The 19,777-nt window shown below is 61.3% G+C and overlaps 2 protein-coding genes across 2 annotated transcripts in view; both read left to right on the top strand.

The window, feature by feature from the left end:
- The window catches only part of RNF157 (ring finger protein 157), a gene marked incomplete at its 5' end in the record, with an annotated part of 79,566 nt that extends 66,136 nt beyond the window's left edge, over positions 1-13,430 (top strand). The window contains 6 exons of the mRNA XM_080826688.1: positions 1,174-1,285; positions 1,691-1,878; positions 2,163-2,228; positions 3,254-3,302; positions 5,036-5,146; positions 10,593-13,430. Coding sequence (XP_080682814.1) covers positions 1,174-1,285; positions 1,691-1,878; positions 2,163-2,228; positions 3,254-3,302; positions 5,036-5,146; positions 10,593-10,714 — 648 coding nt within the window. The 3' untranslated portion in view covers positions 10,715-13,430. The remainder of the gene's footprint in view (positions 1-1,173; positions 1,286-1,690; positions 1,879-2,162; positions 2,229-3,253; positions 3,303-5,035; positions 5,147-10,592) is intronic.
- A 1,994-nt stretch (positions 13,431-15,424) lies between these two features.
- On the top strand, positions 15,425-18,432 carry FOXJ1 (forkhead box J1; the record flags this gene model as incomplete). Its single annotated transcript, XM_080825789.1, has 2 exons — positions 15,425-15,922; positions 17,665-18,432. The coding sequence occupies 2 exons, from the start codon at positions 15,425-15,427 to the stop codon at positions 18,430-18,432; spliced, it is 1,266 nt and encodes a 421-aa protein (XP_080681915.1).
- Between the last annotated feature and the right edge of the window lie 1,345 nt (positions 18,433-19,777).

The raw sequence follows: 19,777 nt of genomic DNA, 5'->3' as shown, positions 1-19,777 counted from the left end.
GAGAGCAAGTGTGTGCACCCCAGAAGGGGGAGGAGCAGAGGGAGAGAATCTCCAGGAGACTCCGCTGAGCACGACGCCTGACACGGCCCCATCCCACAACCCAGGAGATCATGACCTGAGCTGAAACCAAGAGTCGGACACCTTACCGACTGAGCCACCCAGGGGCCCCTGAATGAATGAATCTTCGCTCTAGAGAGCACCCCCTGGCAAAGCAGGAACAGTGTGGTCTGTGGCAGAGACTCAAGAGATCACGTTCAGTGGAGAAGCCCAGGGGGCTGTGCTGGATCTTGGCATTTTTTAAGGCTCCTAGAGGAAGGCGAGAGAAGCAGTCCAGGGGGTGGGGCAGTCTGTGCGAAGGCCCGGAGCCGAAGCTGGGGGGCTGGGCAGGCCAGGGGGGTGTGGGAGCGCGGCCCACGAAGGGCCCCCTGATGCCGTTGCAGAACAGGCCCCCAGAGAGCAGCTGAGCCCTGGGGAGAACTCCCTGGCTCAGGCAGGACGCAGTGCCCGAGCTCGGATAAAAACAGAACTCCCGGGGGGCGCCGGCCGGCTAAGTGGTGGAGCTTGCAGTGCTTGATCTCAGCGTCATGAGTTCGAGCCCCACGTTGGGTGTGGAGCCTACTTTAAGAAAAAAAAAAAAAAAAAAACACCAAACCACAGAACTCTTGGAGAAAAGAGGGTCAGGACAGAATCCCCATCTGCCCGGGACGGGGTGGGGGTTCTGGCCGCTAGCTGGGTGTCAGGAGGGGCTCGGGGGGCAAAGGCGGTATTTGTGTAAGGTCAGTAGAGCTGGACCCAACCCGATATCCAAGCAGGGCTGCCTCGCAGGCAGTGAGGCCTCTGCTGGTTTTGTGTTCTCCTTCAGAAGGAAAGCGGTTTCTAATCCCGGGAAACCCAGGGTGTTCCCGTGTCACAGCTGCTGGGTGACCTGTGTCACCTGAGCTCCAGCTTTTGTATGGCCCGAGCAGATGCTGAGCCTCCGGCAGGATGTGCTGACTGAGGCTGGCACCTCCCCTGGGAGGCAGCCCTTCCAGCCCAGGGCCCGGGGAGTGGGGACGAAAGAGAAACTGCCCGTGCTCTGCACGCACCCTCCTGACGCTGGGGCCCTAGGCCCTCCCGGTGTCCCACTCCTTCCCCAGGCCCTGGCCCTCACCCCCTTCCTCTGTGGCCCTCTAGGAATGCGGGGTAACCCCAGAAAGCGAGAATCTCACCCTGTCATCCTCGGGAGCTGTTGACCAGTCGTCTTGTACAGGGACGCCGCTCTCTTCCACCATCTCCTCCCCAGAAGGTACACGAGGGAGCGGGAGTGACTTCTGCTCAGGCCAGTCCTCGGTGCTCATCACAGCCCCTCCAGAGGGACTCGGGGCTGGCACGGTGACACCAAGGCTGCATGAAAGCCTGGCCCCTCCCAAGCCCAGGGGTCCCGCTGACCGCCGAGGGGAGGGCTCCTCTTATCCCCGGCCCTGCTGTCACGGGCTCCTTGATGGCTGAGTCAGGGACAAGCAGATCCTTGCCCCCTGGCTGGAGTTCTGAGCTCCAAAGTGTGAGCCTCGAAAGGCCTGAAGCCTAGTGCTGTGCTCCGTTGGTGAGGGCATGGCGAGGCCACCAGAGTCCCCACTGTGTGAGCACAGGGACGCCGCTCCCAGAAGCCATGCCTGACCTCCCGTCTCCCTCCTTCCACCCGTCTCCACAGACCCTGCCAGCAGCAGCCTGGCCCAGTCGGTCATGTCCATGGTGTCCTCCCAGAGCCAGCACTCCCAGATCAGCACCGACACGGTCTCCTCCATGTCCGGCTCCTACATCGCCCCTGGCACTGAGGAAGAGGGCGAGGCTCTCCCTTCGCCCCGGGCCGCCAGCAGGGCCCCCTCAGAAGAAGGAGAGGTAAGGGGGGAGCACGGGGAGTGTCTCTGCTGCTCTGCAGGCTGCACACGTGTCCGGACTGGCTCAGCCCGGGGCCTGCGGGGGATTCCCGCCAGGCCCCGGCCGCGCTCGGACGCGGGTGCCGTGGAAAACGAGCTGGAGCCGCTGACTCAGACTCCGTCGCGTCTGACTCGTCCCTCTGGTGCCACTTCTGTCCCGAGGACCCGGTTGGGGGTTGCTGCCCTGCGGGCCGGGTAGGAGAGCGGGGGTGTCTGGGCCTTGATCTCTGTTTCGCTCTTCGGCAGGTGATGCCGGGAGCATCTCCGGACAGCAACTTCGTCGGCCTCGCCGCCGAAGAGCAGGACGCAGAGGTACGGCCGACGGCGGGCGGCAGGGCTCCTCCCATCAGAGGGACCGTTGGCGCTGGCGGGGGCCGCGATAGGCTGGGGGCTGTTCTGGAAGCAGCCTCCCGAGGCGGCGTGTTTGGCTCACTTAGGGCTGGGCTGTGGTGTAGAGGGAAGAGCAGCCGCACGCGTTGGTCCGTGGACTGTCCCTTAGCATAGCGCACTGGTCGCCACGTAACAGGCGTGGGGTGCGTCCTAGAGGGAGCGCTTCCCGGCCAGACCCTGGACCTGAGGATCGGTCCGTCCTTCGTTCACCGAGTACTCACACAGAGTGGGTCGCAGGCACAGCCTGGCACTGGAAGACGTGAAGACCCCAGTGACCTGGTCTTAGCCTCCCTCAGTGCCCCCCCCACCAGCTCTATATCCTCACCCAGGGGTGTCCGACTGGCTCAGTCAGTGGAACATGCAGCCCTTGGTCTCAGGGTTGTAAGTTCGAGCCCCATGCTGGTATAGAGATGACTCGAAAATAAATAAACTGTAAATTCATCCAGGAGCCCCGTGGCAGGTGGAGGGGACAGGATTACAGTTCGCCACAGAACGGCCTGGCAGAGGTGTTCAGGAAGCCCCGGTCCCAGTGAGGGCACTAGAACTTATCCTGAGCCAGATGCGGTCACAGGAGTCTCTGGATAGGGTTTGGGGTCCCGAGGAATTTCTGGAAGTTTTACAGTCTTTCTGTTAGCCTTTCATTTGGCGAAGTTTACGTCCACCTTCGAGAGACAGTATGAGCTGAGCTCTTCCCAAGGCCACCCCTGACATCCCCTGGGTCCAGCAGCGACGGGCCTCAGTCCTGGTCCCTGCCGGCAGACCGTGCCTCCCCAAGCAAACTCTGCCTCTGCCAGGCCCCCTAGGCTTCTCAGACACAGAAGGGACTGGACGCTGTGGACGAAGGCCCTGAAGTGAGATACCATGAGGCCAGTTACTTCTGTTTCCAGCTGATCAATATGTCCATTTTACTGCTTTTATAGACTCATAGCGCCTTCCTTCTGTCCTAGGGCAATGATGTTATAGAGGAAGAGGACGGATCGCCCACACAGGAAGATGGTAAAAGACCTGGTCTCTTGCTCCCTCTTACTCGATTTCTTTCCTGGGTGTTCTTTAAAGGGCACAGAGAGGGGCCCTGGTATGACTCGGTGGCTCTACTCGGTTTTGCGGCCTTTGGGGAAAGCTTGTCGTCTTGACGGACGAGCAGGGCAGGCAGGGGATGTGAAGACCGCAGTGGTCTTCTTGGCTCTTTCAAGGCCTCAGCGCCAGGGATGTCAGGACGCAGCCGCTGCAGAAGGCCTGCGGGGAGCTCCGTATTTGCCTAGACGGGGTTCGGCAGCTTCTGGGGCGCCCCGGCACCTTCCTCCCCGCTTCCGCTTTCCATCCGAGGCCCGCAGAGCTGCTCCGGCAGCCCTGATGTTAGCAGCAGCCGAACGCTTTGTTCCACTCGGAAGAAAGGCCAGTCAGGCAGTTGGTTTGGTTTTGCTTTAGCAAAGGGGGGGGGGAGACATCTCGGTAGCAGAGGGTTAGGACCTTCGGGGCCAGGGGGCACAGAGAAGGTGTGAGAACGTCCGACGCCCGCGGCTCGGCGCAGACGAGTATTTGCAAGCTGTCAGAACGACTTTCTTCCCTGTAACTCAGGCCTCTGTTACACCTTCAGATGGAAGTGTTTTGTGTCCAGGAAGGCTGGGAGAGAAGGAACCATCTACAGAGCAAGGAAGTGGGCAGAGGAGGCGGGGCTGGGAGAATCCCCCTGGGAATGCCCCCCCCCCCCCCCGGCCCCACCGGCTCCAGGAGCCCGCAGCTCTGCCCTGTGCTGCTCTGAGGGGCCTCCCGCAGAAGGGCACCTCCAAAGCAGACCCGGACCCCAGCCCGGATGCACATGTCATCCCAGCTGCTTCTGCTTTAGCTGGCCGTTGCTTGGGGAGTTCAGGGGTGTGCATGCTGGCCTGACCACTCTCGCCTGACCCAGTCGCCCTGAAGGAGGACCTGGCCGCCAAGACTGTGCCTCTGCCACACTCGCACGCCAGCCCAAGACAGGGTGGGGCCCCTCCTGGACTCGGGGGACGCCTTCAGTGCTCGAGGTTCCCAAGTCACCCTCTGTGATCGCTTCCCCCCCACAGAATGTTCGCTTCTGAAAAATGCAGGGTGGCGGGCGGTTTCCGCCTGACATTCCGTAGCCCACACGATGGATTTATGTTTTTTCCTCTCCCTTTCATCAAGAGAAAACCGGAGGCATGGGGAGAGCTAGGAAAAAAATATCTGAAACCTTCCCCTTCCCTTTACACGTCCGTAGGTTTCTGCTCAGACCCTTGAAACATACTCAAAGTAACAAACTGCGTTTCCTAGAAAAACAAAACATAATCTTGTGAATCTGGTGATCCTGACTAATATGCAAAATTATGGAACCTGAGACCTTAAGTTTTTGTTTTACGTATTTATCATTTTACAGAGCCTTGTGGTCACAAACACCCGACAGGCCCCTACAGACGCCAGCAGGACAGGGACAGCCTCTCTCTGCGCCCCGTGCATGCGGCTCTCTGTGGAGCCCGCATCCCTCAGCCCTCCCAGGGGCCAGAGCAGGAGACAGGGCAGGACAGGGCAAAATCACAGGCCCACACAGTTTGATTCCTTTATTGTCCACTCTCTACCCACTTAATTACTGTCTTTTTTTTAACATATGATTTGATTTTTTTTGTCTCCATCCTTAAGATTTTTTTTTTTTTTTAAGGACAGCAGAGCAGAGAAAAAATAGAGCCAGCCCCTCTCTAACTGCGTTAACTCCCTTACAGGCCAGAGGACATGCGCATTTCTAGGTATGGAGTGTGACAATAACAATGACTTTGGCATCGCCAGCGTGAAAGCACTGGACAATAAGCTGTGCCCTGAGGTCTGCTTACCCGGTGAGTGGCAGTCTGCTGAACATGAACTTGGTGGGAGACGCTCCCCTGCTCGCTCCCCTGCTCTCACCCTGGGACACCCACCTCCTGCCCTGCCCTTCCTGCGAGAAGGCCTGGGCTGTGCTAGGACGCTGGAGCCAGATGCAGGAAGGAAGTGAGGCGGCCTCGGGAGGGTCCTTGAACTTTGTGCAGAGAGCAAACCCTGCTCTGAGCACGACTATTAGGACAGGAAGACAGCAGTAAAGCCCCCCCTCCTTCCAAATTGGCCCGACTGCGCCGCCCTCCACCCCGATCCTAGGGGTCCCACGGCAGGTGGCCTGGTCTTATTCTCATCAAGAAGTTGTTGGAGGCAGACCCCTGCCTCTCTGAGAAGGTCTGGAAAGATAGCCTGAGCCCCTGAAAAGGGGATCCGATCCCTAGCTCCTCGGAAGGAATTTGTCTACTTAGGAGCAGGGAGGAATTTGAAAGCCGATGTGGTTTAATTAGCTCATGGCTTTCTGAGCCAGTGAGCGGTGGGTCACCAGTCACCTTGTCCTTAATAGACTCGGATCCCAGAAGAAAGGTCAGGGGTCGAGGGTGACTCTGCCCCCTGGAGCCCTAACTTTGAATTTGGTCAGGACTGTCCGCGTGCCCCTTGTCCCTTCTCCTGATGCTAAGCTGCACCTGGGATACCTCTTCCGCAGGAGCCGTGCTCATCACACTGAGCACTCGCGTCCTTCTAGTCTATGTGCTCGTTCAAGGGCTCCACGAGCCGCTGCTCCGAAGCCGCGCCTCGCCCAGGCGGACTAGGTCAAAACCGCCCTCCGGGTCTCACAGCAGACACTGTCCTCCACACGGTGGTGTCTGTAATCTCGTCCCCGTCCCCTTAGACTTACTTGAGCTTCAGGACAGCCACATCACATCCCGGGTCCAGTGCTTTACTCGCTCAGCGAAACGGCTAGAGGCGTTGGAGCGGCCCAGCCTCCTGTGGCGGCCGCTGTCCGTCGGCCTGTGAGAGACACCGGGCCTCACGCGCCTGGCCCCACGCAGACTGGTGGCCGGGAAGCCGTAATTCCCAGAAGATGCTTTCTCCCGCCTTTCAAAGGCCTCTCTCCGGTTGTTTTCTATTTAGCGTGTCCTGAAGATACTGCCCAGGACTCCTCACGCTCCGTGAGGCCAAAAGATGCCATGTCCGTCCTCCTGCCTCTCCCGCCTGCCGGTGGACGAGGGAGCGTGGACCCAGTCAGGCCTGGACTGGAGCTGTGGGGCCCGGGCACACGTCACTTCCTGCCTTCCCACTCCTCACCTCGCTTCCGTCTGTCCGTTTGTTTTTCACGTCTTTTTGCCAAACGTAAATCTGTCTGTCTGGTTTGTTTCTTTTGAAGCTCATTTCTGTTACGTAGACTTCGTGTGGAAGTTCATGTTCACCGCGCCAGCACTGTCCCGCCCCCCGGCCACCACGCTGTGTCCCACACCACGCTTGCTGGGCGTGCGCACCTCCCAGGGGCTCCTGCTTATGTCTCCAGTCCTAACTGGCAAGGGCCTGCATTCGATAGATTCTTCGAGAAAAAATATTTGCAAAGATATATGAATCCCTGCTCCACAAAACATGGGGACACCTCTGTGGCGAGCATCGTGAGGAGGATTTGAATTGGCATCCCGTGTCACGAGTCGGGGAAGATGACATCTCTGTCCTCTCTGCCCTGTGTCTGTGGCCACTCTATCGCAGGTGGCTAGGCTCCTGCCCCTCCCCCACCCAGAGGGGCAGCCCCCCCCCCCCGTTTTTTGGCAGAGGGAGCTGCTGGGAACTGTTCGAGCCAACCATGCTGGTGGCAGTGGAGCTTGTTTCTTCTGCTTCCTCCTCCTCCTGACCCCCTCGGCCAGCCTGCTTGTTGATATTTATTCCACTTACGGGATTGCTTGCGGGAAGAGGAAAGAACCCTTGGGGTTCCTTACGGTGCTGTCAGGGGCCAGTGGGCTGAGATGAAACTCGGTTCGCTGTTCAGGCCAGTCGTGCAACCAAATGCCCGTGACGCCTGTCGGGAGAGCGACTCGGGTGGAAGCACTTGAGGTGTCTTCCGGGAGAAGGCACGTCTGCGCTCTTGGTGAACTGTTTCCCTGGTCCTGCTCTTGGCGTCACACTGGTAGCAGTGGGCTGGGGACTCCCGGGAAGCATCCGTTGGGTCATCAGCAGGAGTGTCCACTGGTGTGGGCCACGTGGAATAAATAGGCCTCTCCCTGCTCAGCTCTGAGTCCACACTTGCGCCCTGTGCCTGGGCCGGCTGCAGGCTGTGCGGCCGTCAGGACGGCTTCTCAGGCACTTGGTCTCCGCTTGAGTCTGGTTCCCTCTCCAAGTGGCGCCGCTCCCTTCATGGAGGGCCGAGGAGAGGCCGAGCCGCGGGGAGCATCCCATGCTCTTCCCTGTGCCACACGCGCCCTCCCCACGCTCACGCGCGCTCCGCTGGGAGACCCAGCTGATGACAAAGACCACGGGGGTCCCCCTCCTCACCACTCTCATCACACTCGTGGGAGTGTCACTGAGGGGGCACCCGTGTCCCGCCAGCCCTTCTTCCCCTAAGAAGCTTCTGAGCCTTCTTGGGCCCCAAGACCAAGGGGGTGGCATGATCTGAGATTGTTCTGGAAGGTCTCAGAGGGAGAAAGTCGACGTCGACAGGTGCAGGTAGTGAGCAGGTTAGAACTGTGAAGCCAGGCTGAGTAGATATGGTTCCGGGGAATTGGAAGGAATATCACACAGGTGGCGAGACAGGGGCCAGGGGACCAGCGATAAGTCTGTGAACAGGTTCTGGGTAGTGTATGTGGTGGGGGAAAAAAAGCAAAACTCATTAGGGTTTGTTGGTAGAATTAGAAATATATTTTTAAATGACCTCATTGTGCAGGAGTGGAGGTCCCCAAGGAAACAGCAACACCTACAGAAACCTGAAATTCAGTCCACTCCTCTCTTTGGGCCTCGTGACCTGAGGCGGAGATGCTGCCTGGAAAGCTTACGCTTCCTAGACACGAAGGGAAAATCTGAACTCGGTTTCTCTTTCCACTGGAAACTCTTCGAGACCATCAAACTATTCTAGCGCTCATGTCTCATCCGTGGCTTGGTAGAGGCAGGAAAAGGGTGTGCGGAATTCCCCTAAGTATGCTCCCCAAATCAACCCCTAGAGGTCTCTCTGCTCTCCCATTTCTCCTCTAGATGGGCCCTAAAGGAAGGCCCCTTGCTCTGTCTCCAAGAAGGATTTTCAGTGCCAAGCTCCAGGGTCTGGCTGGAGGGCCTGGCGGAGCGGCAGGAGAGAGGTCGCAGGGTTTTGCTGGGGGCCCATCAGACCCCTTGCGGCTGGGGGGGGGGGACCTCGTTATCGCGGCTCAGCCTTCCCCTCGCCACCGAGTCAATCGGGAAGCCAGGGAGAGCAGATACTAGAGCTCTGAGTCTTGAGGCTATTCCAGAAGGAGCGGGTTTTGACCCTGCTAAGGACCCTAGAGCAGTGGCATTGGGAGCAAGGACCCCCGTGAATTCAGAGTCAGGACGGCCTGCCGGTCCGGCGTCCCGTGGCGCCCTGGCTGGCGGCGGCGGCGGCGGCGGCGGCGGCGTGGATTGTGATGTGTGCGTGCGTGTGTGTCTTCTCTCTTGTTCACCGTTTGCTTTTGGTCTCTCCCACCGAACAGCCGCCGTGCCGGAGTCCTGCCCCATAAACATTGAGGACTAGGTATGAGATCTACCGAATTCTCTAAGTGAACGAACAACTCATTGCATTCTGGGGGTTCCTAACCTAAAGGACAGTCTTGCCTTCTCTTCATCCTGTCACGCTTACGAGTGCCACCCTTAGAGGGGAAAGCACTTTTGACCCACGTCCCAGACTCCAGGGAAAAGAAATCTCCAAATTCCATCTGGGTGTGAGAGATGCCTACGAATTTTCTGTGTTGCCCACTTCTCTTCCCCGGGCGCCCACCTCCACAGGCTGATGTTAGAGCCTTAGGATGGATTATCACTCCAGGACCCTTAGGGGAAATAAGCAGTTTATACCTACTTAATCCTAGTGTTTGGACCATTGGGGGTCTTGGGCTGGTTCTTCCGTGAGGCTGGCCCCAGACGTTGGAGCACAGCCCCCTCAAACATGAGCACAGTGAGACTTGGGCCCGCCCACCACCGTGCCCCCGGGCAGTCGGGTCTGTCCCCCACTAGAATCTTCCAAGGAGCCAGGCCTGCCCCAGAGGAGGGCAGGGGTTCCCGGTTCCCTTGCAGTGTGAGATGTGCACGATGGCGGCGGGACGGGCCAGGGGGCACGGTGGAGCATGCGTGCCTTCCCAGGCTGGGGGGCCTTGTGAAGGCGGGCCGTAGCAGGTGCAGCTCCGGAGGGCTGTGGGGAGGGGGAGGTGGCAGGCGCGGGGCCCTGTGCAGTCAGGTCTTCACCCAGGGCCTCTGCCTCTCAGGGACGTTCGTGCTGTCCTGGAGGGATTGGATGAGCTTGTCTGGGTCAGGAGGACAGTTGAGGGGAGACCCTGGGAGAGGCGAGGGTGGCCTGAAGAGAGCGTGGGGGCTGGTGGTTGAGTGCACCCCTGCGAGTCAGTCCTGCGAGATGAGCACTCAGCCCCCATGTGAGGGGTGGGAGAACCAAGCCTCCCAGTGAAGTGAGCTGCCCAGGAGCGTGCAGCCAGGCAGGAAGGACCCGGGAGCGAAGCCCAGGTTTCCTGACCACAAGCAGACAAGCAGGAGGTCGTGATGGATTAAATCCAGAGCATCAAAGACAGGGGAGACAAGGGCAGGCTTCCGGCCCCAGCAGCCAGTGCGCAGCGTGCAGGAGCTGTGGCAGATTTGGGGAAGGACAAGAAGTTTAGTGAGTGCTGCCTAGGGGGCCCCGGGGATCCCAGGGCCCTCGGGCTGGTGTCTCCTGGGGTTGATGGTGACCTCAGCGGGCTGCCTGGGGCCAGAGGGGTGCTGGAGCCATCGCACCAGCTTCCCCCATGGCCCTCTGTCGCCTGCGCTCTGCTGGGCTACCAGCCCCTTCCTGCCCCACCCCAGCCCCCACAGCAAACGCTAACACCAGACCCGCATTAACATGCTCTCCCACCCCCGCCACTGCTTCCTGCGAAAACCTCCGCTAGACCTGGTTTCTTTCTCCTCTCCACCATAACACACAGGCAAACTTCAGACAAATAAAGACACAGAAGTAGATGGCAGGGCAAGTCCACAGAACAAGAGACCCCCTGCACAGTCCTCTCTGTCAGCGGTCTCCACAGTGGCCTGGCCGTACCTAGCCCGTTAGGACAGGAGCCGTCCCCTGCTCCCTGGCACGCCCACCGCGCCCAGTTCTCTCTCCCTTGCTGTGGGCCGCACACACATGGGAGTTTCAGATGACACACGTGCTGCTCACCTCCGTGCCGAACTCCTGGGCCATGGTGCTGGAGAGGCCATCTGGACCTGGCCAGAGACCGGCTCCTATACCCTCCCCTCTCTCCTCTCCAGGCACCTGGCAGGCGGATGACAACATTGTCAGTCGTCGGAACACACAGCGTCGGCGCTTATCATCCAGCAGCCTGGAGGACCCCGAGGACAGGCCCTGCGTGTGGGGTCCCTTGGCCGTCTGAGAGCCCCAGCCCGTGCACCTGGGCTCCCTCCTGCCCCACCTTCCATCCCGGCCTCACTGGGCTGCCGGCCTCCCGGGTGTCCTCCATGAGAGCATGAAGACTGCATCCAGATGAGAGCTGGACGTGGAGGTCCACCTGCTCCCGCTCCCAGCCCGGTCTCCATAACCATGTCCCTTCCCCTCCCAGAAGGATCTAGAAGCCTCCTCTCTCCTTGCGGGCTGGAGCCTCTCAACGAACTGCAGCTCAGGAGACCCTCTCTGGAACGTCTCCACCCGATCCGGATCTTCAGGGGGAGGCGAGGTCCACGGGCTGCTTGTTTCTCATCCTTCTCTCCCTCGGGGCATCCCGACAGGACCTAGAGTTCCGGCAGCTTCATTACACACACCCGTCTGGCATTTTCCGGTCTCTGAAACGTCATGGGCAATTTGAACCCTCCGTTTGAGGGCAGAGCTGGGGCCGGCTTGTGGGAGAAGGAAAAGCCATTTTGCTCTCAAAGCCAAGTTTCCCTCAAAAAGCGTTAGGAGCTCCTTTGTCAAGGACGGGAAACGGTGGCAACCAAAAGGTTCGTTGAGAAAACAGTTCTTGCTTCTGGTCACAGAGCTAGTGTCCTGTGCCTCGTGTGTCTGTCCACTTAGGGAGGAGGCCTTGGATCTGACAATCCCCCAGGTACGTGATCCCCCTTAGGAGGGCCGTTTATGGTCAGGTGCGTTTATGAAGGCCTGGGATGCCATCCTAAGGTGACTTTTCAAAAAAAAAAACAAAACCCACATTTTTGGCCCCCTCTATGTGCCAGGCACTGGGTTAGCTGTCCTATAGTTTCACGTTTCCTCGCTGTACCCCGTCAGGTGGCATCCTACACCTGTTGTCCCTGTCTTCGCCCCTTTGTGTTAATAGTTGGAAGAAATAGGCTGAGGGAGGGGTGGCACAGTGACCCCCACATTGGTGCCCAGGAGTCCAAAAGGGAGGCTGGAGCCCGCTGCCGTGCTGAGGCTAGCGGTGATGGGGAGGCCTCCCTGTCCCGCGGGGTTTCCTCCCCTGTTTCCTCCCCTGCCTTCCAGATCCGCTGAGCCCGGGGCGGGGAAGGTAGTCCTTCCCCAGGCTCTTTAGAGATTCAGAGATCCTGTTCAAGCCGTGTGCCCCCGACCCCTCCAGGGCCCCATGTAAGGCACGTAAGACAGCAAGGCCAGGCTGTAAGCTGTTGGGAGTTACTCCTTCTCCCTCAGCACTGGTGTTGCCGGTCGGTTCCAGCTGGTTCTTGGACAGATGTGTTGTTGACTGGCTTTGGGAAAAGGAGGCCTCCTAGCGGAGCGTGGGCTCGGGAAGCCAGGTCAGACACAGCCACTTGGGAGGCCGAGACGCCGCAGGGCCTTGGGCTCTGCCCGTCGTGCCAGCCTGTCTTCATACTTGGCGTCGGTACCCTGGAGGAGTTTTTCAGGGCTGCTTCCAACACCCCCAAAGAGAGCCCAGTGCCTGGGGAATCTTCGCACCTTCTGTGTGGCTTCTTTGCACTGTCAGGCCTCGTGGTTATGCCTCAGGTCCTGCCCTGGTTGGGGGAAGGCCTGTTGTCCTGACAGACGTGACATCAACCCAGCCGGAATCAAAGCTTCTATCCTGAGTCCCCATGTCCCCCCTCTCCCTCCGAGGTCCTGCGGGGGACTTTCCCCCAACATTCTTTCAGCCCCTTTTGTGTTTGAGATTGGAGCAATAACCCCACTTCCTGATTTCCTTGAAGTTTAAGCCCCAGGGAATAGGGAGCGTCCCTTAGCCTGGGGCGGTGGCACACAGCCTCCCCTCCTCTCCTAGCAGGTCGTGTAGTGTGTAGTCACGGTGTGGTGTTACCTGAGGTGAAGGAGATGCAGGTAAACAGTAGCCGCGGTGGCCAGGAACCCTGAGAGGAACCCATTATCACCATCTTCTGAGGAGGGCCTGCCTGTGCCCTTCCTCACAGCACGGGCTGGGCCCTCCCCCCAGCAAGAGGCTCACGAAGATTCTTCAAGGCCTTGGTTCCATAATCAAGACATGCCTGGGTTAGAAATGGCCCTTTCACTCCTGTTCCTCAGATCAATCCTCCATCTCTCTCTCTCTCTCTCTCTCTTTCCCCTCTTTGTACTTATTTGGCTCTTAGGCGAGCAGAAATATCCCACCCAAAGTTGCTGGTCGTTAGTCAGCCTGGTCAGGGAATAGCTGCCAACCCTACTGCCCCATCGCATCACCTGGAGACCGTCATGTTCTGAGCAGCTGACCCAGAGAGAAGGGGCTGGGGCCTGGCTCTTCACTCCAGGGCACAGACCACCTGGAGGCCTGTGGCTCCTCCCACCACCTCCAGCCCGAGGTCTGAGCTCTCCGCTGGCCTCCAGGTGGTGTGGTGATCCTGGCCTTTTTTCCTTCGTCACCCAGTTCCACCCACAGAATTTATGCCCACGCTGGGGCATCTCCTGGGCACAGACCCACACACTTTTGAGCCGTCTCACCCGGGGAGAGTCGTGTCCTGCCCGCCTGACACTGGCATGCTGGTTGGTCACTTCACTTTAGGCCCTGCACACCTGGTGTGTGCACGTGTGCGTGTGTACTGTTTGTGCCATCCGTGTACCCCTCTCACTCACTGGAGTACACTCGTGGGCACGCTACAGTGGGGACATCAAGGATGCAATATTTATGGATTGCTGCATGATTCTTAAAAACGAATAAAACTGTTTACAAGGGAAGGAGAGCTGTTAATTGTGCCCTTGGCGTGTTTGTGAAAGTCTCTGACTTTATCCAGTGCTCAAATATTTTTACTCAGGAGAATCTAGAAGTGGAGGAGTGGGAGAGAACAAGGGGTTGGGAAAGCCATGCTGGGGGCGGGGGAGGTGGGAGTTGACGTGCCCCCCCCTCAGGCACAGGCTTCCCACCCCGCCCTCCTGCTTCTGGGCAGAGGCGTGAGGAAGGATCCCTCACCCCACCCTCACCCTTGAACTGGATAACTTCTGCCACTGCAGCTCCTCAATAATTGAAGAGCCGGAAAGCTGGTGGCGGGAGGGACGCCAAGGGAACGGACGAGGAGGCCCCTGGTGTCCCCCACCCCTAGTCCCTGCCCCTTAAAAAGTTGGTGACACTAACGGGGCAAATGACCCTGCGAAGAGAATTCGGCGAGTCCGTGGCTTCTCTGAGTTTCACTCACCCGCTCAGTTTCCTCCGCTATCTGAAAAGGAGGGAGAGCCCTTCCGCAGAAGCCTCTGGAAAGTCAGCTTCCGGGAGCCTTGCTGAGTACAGGGCTGGGGAAGGAGCCGCTTACCGGGAGACCCTACCCGCCTCGGGCCGTCTGGGATCCGTGCAGCCCCGGCTGCGGACCCGAGCGGCAGGTGGCATCGGAGAGTCGGGCCTGCCTGCGGGCACCGAGACGACGCTCGGGGTCGGGAGGGTGGGAAAGGGCAGAGAAACGTGAGTCCAGAGGAGAGGAGAGGACACCCCAAGCACACGGTGCCCGAGCACCGTCTGGGCCGCCCCGGAGCAGCCGGGACGGAAGGGAGCGAGGGCGGGAGAGCGGCGGCCGGGGCAAACGGCTCGCGCCTCGGGCGGGAGCCGCGCGCCTCTCCGAGCCCTGCGCGGGGCCCTCGGGCGGGAATGCGCGGACCCGGGACGCGGTGGCGGGTAGGGGGCTGGGTGGCGCGGGAGAGGGCGGCAGAAGGAGGGAGTTCCAGGAGAGTTACCGCCCGGGAGAGTGGCTAGAGCCCGCGGTCTCCTTGGAAACGTGCTGACCAATAGCAGCAGCGGAAGCTGTTTATGGGGGCGGAGCGTCGCCATGACAGCAGAAGAAGCCTTTGCAGCGGCTACTTAATGCCGGTCCGGGGGCCACTGGCGCTCAGAGAGGCGCCGTCGGGCGGGGGGGGCGACAAGAGGCGCTGGCGGGGCCCTCGAGCTGGGAACAGAGAGCCGCGGGGGGTGGGAGGAACTTCTTCCAGAACCTTCCTTTGGCCCGGGCTGCGCTCTGAGCCAGGTAAGGGACTGAGACGGCAGTGGCCGCGGGAAGGGAGGGTGTCCGTACCAGCCCGCTCTCCCATCCGCCCTCGACGGAAGTGGTGGACCCGGGAATGACATCTGAGTTTGGGGGACACTTACTTCTCGCCCCCTGTAACTCCTATCCTGTTTCCTTCCTTCCCCGTTATCCCTCATCCTAATACCTCTTTTCAAAGCCCAGACGACCTCCCCGTCCCCCGCCCAGTGACACTGCCCTCCCGGACTCCCTCGCCCCATTTCCACTTGTTGAGGGGAGGGGGGCTGATTTCCTGCTCTGGGGGAGAAGGTGATAGCCTCAGAGGCCCCTTCGCTGTCCCCTCCTTGGGCTACCAACGTCTCTTCTAAAACCTCGGGGAGAGAGGAGAGACGGGCCCAGTGGGGGTCGGACCCCCACCCCGGCACTGCTTCTGTTTCCCAGACCTCGGCCGGAACAGATCCTCTCCAGCAGCGGGGACGATTTTCGGGGAGCCTCCGCCTCGCACGCACGCTCCCCTCGGGGGTGGGGGGAAGCGCTCAGCTCCCGCTGTGGTCCTCCCCAGCAGATACCGCGTTCACATTCCGAGGGGACGACCCCCTGGTCGCCGCAGGATGGAAGCGCGCGTCCGGGAGGCCCTGTAACGGGAGCCGCGGGAGTCAGAGAGCTAGAGAGCGCGGCGCGCTACCGCCGGCTCAGCCCGTGGATGTTGACCGCCCCCTCGGAGAGTCCCCGCAGACATGGCGGAGAGCTGGCTGCGCCTCTCGGGTGCAGGGGCGGCGGAGGAGGCCGGGCCAGAGGGCGGCCTGGAGGAGCCCGACGCCCTGGATGACAGCCTGACCAGCCTGCAGTGGCTGCAGGAATTCTCCATTCTCAACGCCAAGGCCCCCGCCCTGCCGCCGGGGGGCACCGACCCCCACGGCTACTACCAGGTGCCAGGCTCGGCCGCGCCGGGGTCCCCCCTGGCGGCCGATCCCGCCTGCCTGGGGCAGCCGCACACGCCTGGTAAGCCCACATCGTCGTGCACGTCGCGGAGCGCGCCCCCGGGGTTGCAGGCCCCGCCCCCCGACGACGTGGACTACGCCACCAACCCGAATGTGAAGCCGCCTTACTCTTACGCCACGCTCATCTGCATGGCCATGCAGGCCAGCAAGGCCACCAAGATCACCCTGTCGGCCATCTACAAGTGGATCACGGACAACTTCTGCTACTTCCGCCACGCTGATCCCACCTGGCAGGTAGGGGAGGCGCGGGTGGCGGCCGCTCCCTCCCCGCTCCCCTCCTCCCTCCCCATGCCAGGGCGGACTGGACTCAGGTTCCAGGTCCGCAGGCCAAGTAGGCTTGGTGCAGCCCGGGCCCAGGGGAGGAAGGCCATCGAGGAAGGACCTCAAGGGAGCCTAGGGCTTGGAACTGTCCCTCCTTTGACATCAGAAAGGGAGGAGGGAGGATATTTAAAGGGCTTTAGAAAGGATGCAGACCCTGATATTCATGGGGGAGGCACCTGTCACTCATCCAGTAGACCCAGCCCAGAGGCCAGGGCCAGACTGTGTGTGCACATGGTCCCCTAAGAGGATGATGGACTAAGGGACACATTTTTGTCCCAAGTCCTCGAGTTCCTAGACACCGCCCCGCCGAAGGACACTTGTCAAGGCCCGACTCAGAATCGGATGCTGGAGCATCGCCCCTGCCAGGCTCTGCATCCTGTCTTGTTTCAGGGGGCTGGTGGAGGTTGGGGCTGGGGAGAGGCAGTGGGGTGTGAAGGCCAGCTGTGTCCCAGCAGAGGGTCTATGGGGCCTTCCTAGAGTAAAGCTGCTGCCCCAGCCCCTCACCCCAACTCCTCCCCAGTTTCCTGCCTCCTGTCCTCCCCCTCTTCTCAGTCAGCCTCCCTGGGGGGACAATTACCTGAGCCAGGTGCTTTCCACAGGGGCTCTCCCTGCCGCACTGGCTTCATGTTCCAAGTCTCCGGAACCTGGCACAGAGCAGCCAAGGGGCCGGAGCCTCCGTGTAAACATCCCAGCCTTGCCAGGGGGCACGGCCCACCCACCCACCCTGCCTTCTGGGCTGTAAAACCCTTTCTGCCCTCATGGTTTGGACAAGACGATGCACCTAGGAATGAACAAGGCAGGATGGTGATCTGAGGCCACGCAGACGAGAGTCTGCCGCCATCAGAATCAGGGGCTACGTAGGGACAGAGGCCCAGAACATCTAGACTTTTCCCGGGGACACCCGCAGGGAGGAGACCACAGAATCGCAGTCCCAGACTCTTCCACATTTGTGTGGGCCCTGACTCTGGGGCAGGCGCCGTTTGTACCCTCAGTGAGAAAGCAGAGACACCCCCAGCCCCCACCCTCCCCGAAACCTATGGAGTTCAGGGCCTCAGGAATGAGCACTGTGCTCTAGGCTGGGTAATCATCAACTGTGGCCTCAGAGCCTGGGTGGGAGGAGGGGGCCATGCGGGCGAGGGCCCAGGCCGGCAGGTAGCCGGCTCAACAGACAAGGAAAAGTCATCAGGTCCCCCCACACTTCATCCCTATACGCTGGGAGCACACCCCCTCACACCCCGGCTAGCCCCGTTCCCCCCACCCCTGCCTCAACCCACCCACTCACTTCACAAACAGAGAGGGCCAGCCAGGCCCAGGCGGAGTGAGATGGCCGTCCAGGCCCTGGGGGAGCTGAGGCCTTTGGCCAGAGGCCGCAAGCGGTGGGGTAAGGGAGGGAGGGCAGGACGGGGTGGCACGGCGGCGAGCCACCCGCGGCTCAGGGCTCGGATGACTGAGCAGGCAGATATCCCGGCAACAGGGAACAAAAGCCCCGACAGCACTCCCGGCTCCTGGTGCCCAGTGGCTGGTGTCCCAGAGCCACTGGTCAGAGCGGTGCGCCTGTCCCTCCTCCCGTGTGGCCAGGAGCGCCCGTTGCCCCCCATCGCTGGCCCTTCCCACTCACCCAACGACCTCTTTCTCTCCTCTCCCCCCGCGCCCAGAATTCCATCCGCCACAACCTCTCCCTGAACAAGTGCTTCATCAAAGTACCCCGGGAGAAGGACGAGCCGGGCAAGGGGGGCTTCTGGCGCATCGACCCCCAGTACGCCGAGCGGCTGCTCAGCGGGGCCTTCAAGAAGCGGCGGCTGCCCCCGGTCCACATCCACCCGGCCTTTGCCCGCCAGGCCTCGCAGGAGCCCCGCGCCGCCCCGTGGGCCGGGCCGCTGACCGTCAACACCGAGGCCCAGCAGCTGCTGCGGGAGTTCGAGGAGGCCACCGGGGAGGCGGGCTGGGGGGCGGGCGAGGGCAGGCTCGGCCATAAGCGCAAACAGCCGCTGCCCAAGCGGGTGGCCAAGGTCCCGCGGGCCCCCAGCACCCTGCTGCTGACGCAGGAGGAGCAGGGCGAGCTGGAGCCCCTCAAAGGCAACTTTGACTGGGAGGCGATCTTCGAGGCCGGCGCCCTGGGCGGCGAGCTGGGCGCGCTGGAGGCCTTGGAGCTGAGCCCGCCGCTGAGCCCCGCCTCGCACGGGGACGTGGACCTCACCGTCCACGGCCGCCACATCGACTGCCCCGCCACCTGGGGGCCTCCGGGCGAGCAGGCCGCCGACAGCCTGGACTTCGACGAGACCTTCCTGGCCACGTCCTTCCTGCAGCACCCCTGGGACGAGAGCGGCAGTGGCTGCCTGCCCCCGGAGCCCCTCTTCGAGGCCGGGGACGCCAGCCTGGCGGCCGACCTGCAGGACTGGGCCAGTGTGGGCGCCTTCTTGTAAGAGGCCGGGCCCCGCCCCACCTCTCCGGACAGTGCCCAGGTCAGGGCCCAGACTGCACCCCAGCATAGGCCCCTGGGGACACCCTACGGCCCGGGCGGGGGCTGGGCCAGGTCTCCCGAGGCTGGCCCCACGAGGCCCCACGGCCCCCAGCCCGGGCTGCCCTCAGATTCCGGCCCCGGAGGCTGAGAATGGGGGAGGGGGGGCCCAGGTCCAGAAGTGCTGCCTCCCCGGCCCCCCCGCCCCCCCATACACACAGTGTTTCATGGCTCCTCCTCTCGCCAGCTCCCCCCAAAGGGCTCAGGGCCCTGCCCTGTGGGAGCTGCACCTGGAGGGGCCCTGGCCAAGCTGGGGAGCAACAGTACAGGGCCCGCCCCAGGGCACCTCAGCTTCGACGCCTCTCCCTCTCCCGCTGTCCTCCCCAGGTCTCTATCCAGAGAAAGTTCCCAGGTACAACAAATGCTAATTAGGTGACAGCAAATTAACCCCCTGGAGGCCTCTCCCGGCAAAGCCTCCCTGGGGCTGGGGAAGGGTGGGGGCGGGGTGGGGCTGGGGGGAGGGGGCAGAGGGCCCACGCAGAATGGGGTTGGGGAGCCCGGAGGGCAAGGAGGTTTTCTAAGGCCCCCGGGGTCTTTTCCTGGCCCCATCCCTGGAGCTGGGGCAGGGAGCGTAAATCCCCTATCTTTGAGCCCGACCTGAGGCAGAGCGCAGTGGGGAGTTGGGCTTCTGGGGGGTTGGGGGCAGGGGCAGCTGAGCTGCGGTGGGGAGGACAGACAGACTAATGTAGCGAGTGTAGTGATAGCCGAGGCTTAACAGGGAGGGATGCAGAGCTTGCTAGAACCTCTGGGACCAGGAAGGCGGGGATCGCCGGCATCCTCACCTGTACTTGCTGGGGGCGAGTCTCGCTCTACCCGGAAACCCCTCCGTCCCCGTCCCGCAGCCACCCTCCTGCCCTGTGGGACAATTTAACCTTTTTCATGGAAAGTTATTTACAATAAACACATTTTTAAAAATAAAATGTTTAAAAATCTGAAAATGGACCTGCTTGCAACTTGAGGGCCAGTGTGGGAGGAAGGAGGTCGTTCTCGTCACTGCCAGAGGGGGAATGGCTGGGAGGAAGATGGGGGGCGCCGCAGACCTCAAGAGCCCCCCTCCCGATGAACTCCCCATGACCTCTGTGTCCCCAGGGAGAAAGGGGCTGAGAGGCAGCCCCCTGGGGTCCCCTCCAGCCTGGGGCCTCAGCACCTCCATCTGCACAATGGGGAGAATGGCACCCTCAGCCCTAGGGAGTGGGCGACAAAGGAGACACAGCCCTCTCCCTGGTCCTGGGGACTCGCAGGGGCCGAGC

The sequence above is a fragment of the Martes martes genome, assembly GCF_963455335.1.
Source record: "Martes martes genome assembly, chromosome: 16".
NCBI lineage: Eukaryota > Metazoa > Chordata > Mammalia > Carnivora > Mustelidae > Martes > Martes martes.
Note: the sequence above shows the minus strand (reverse complement) of the source record. Positions and strands in the feature narration are given on the sequence as shown.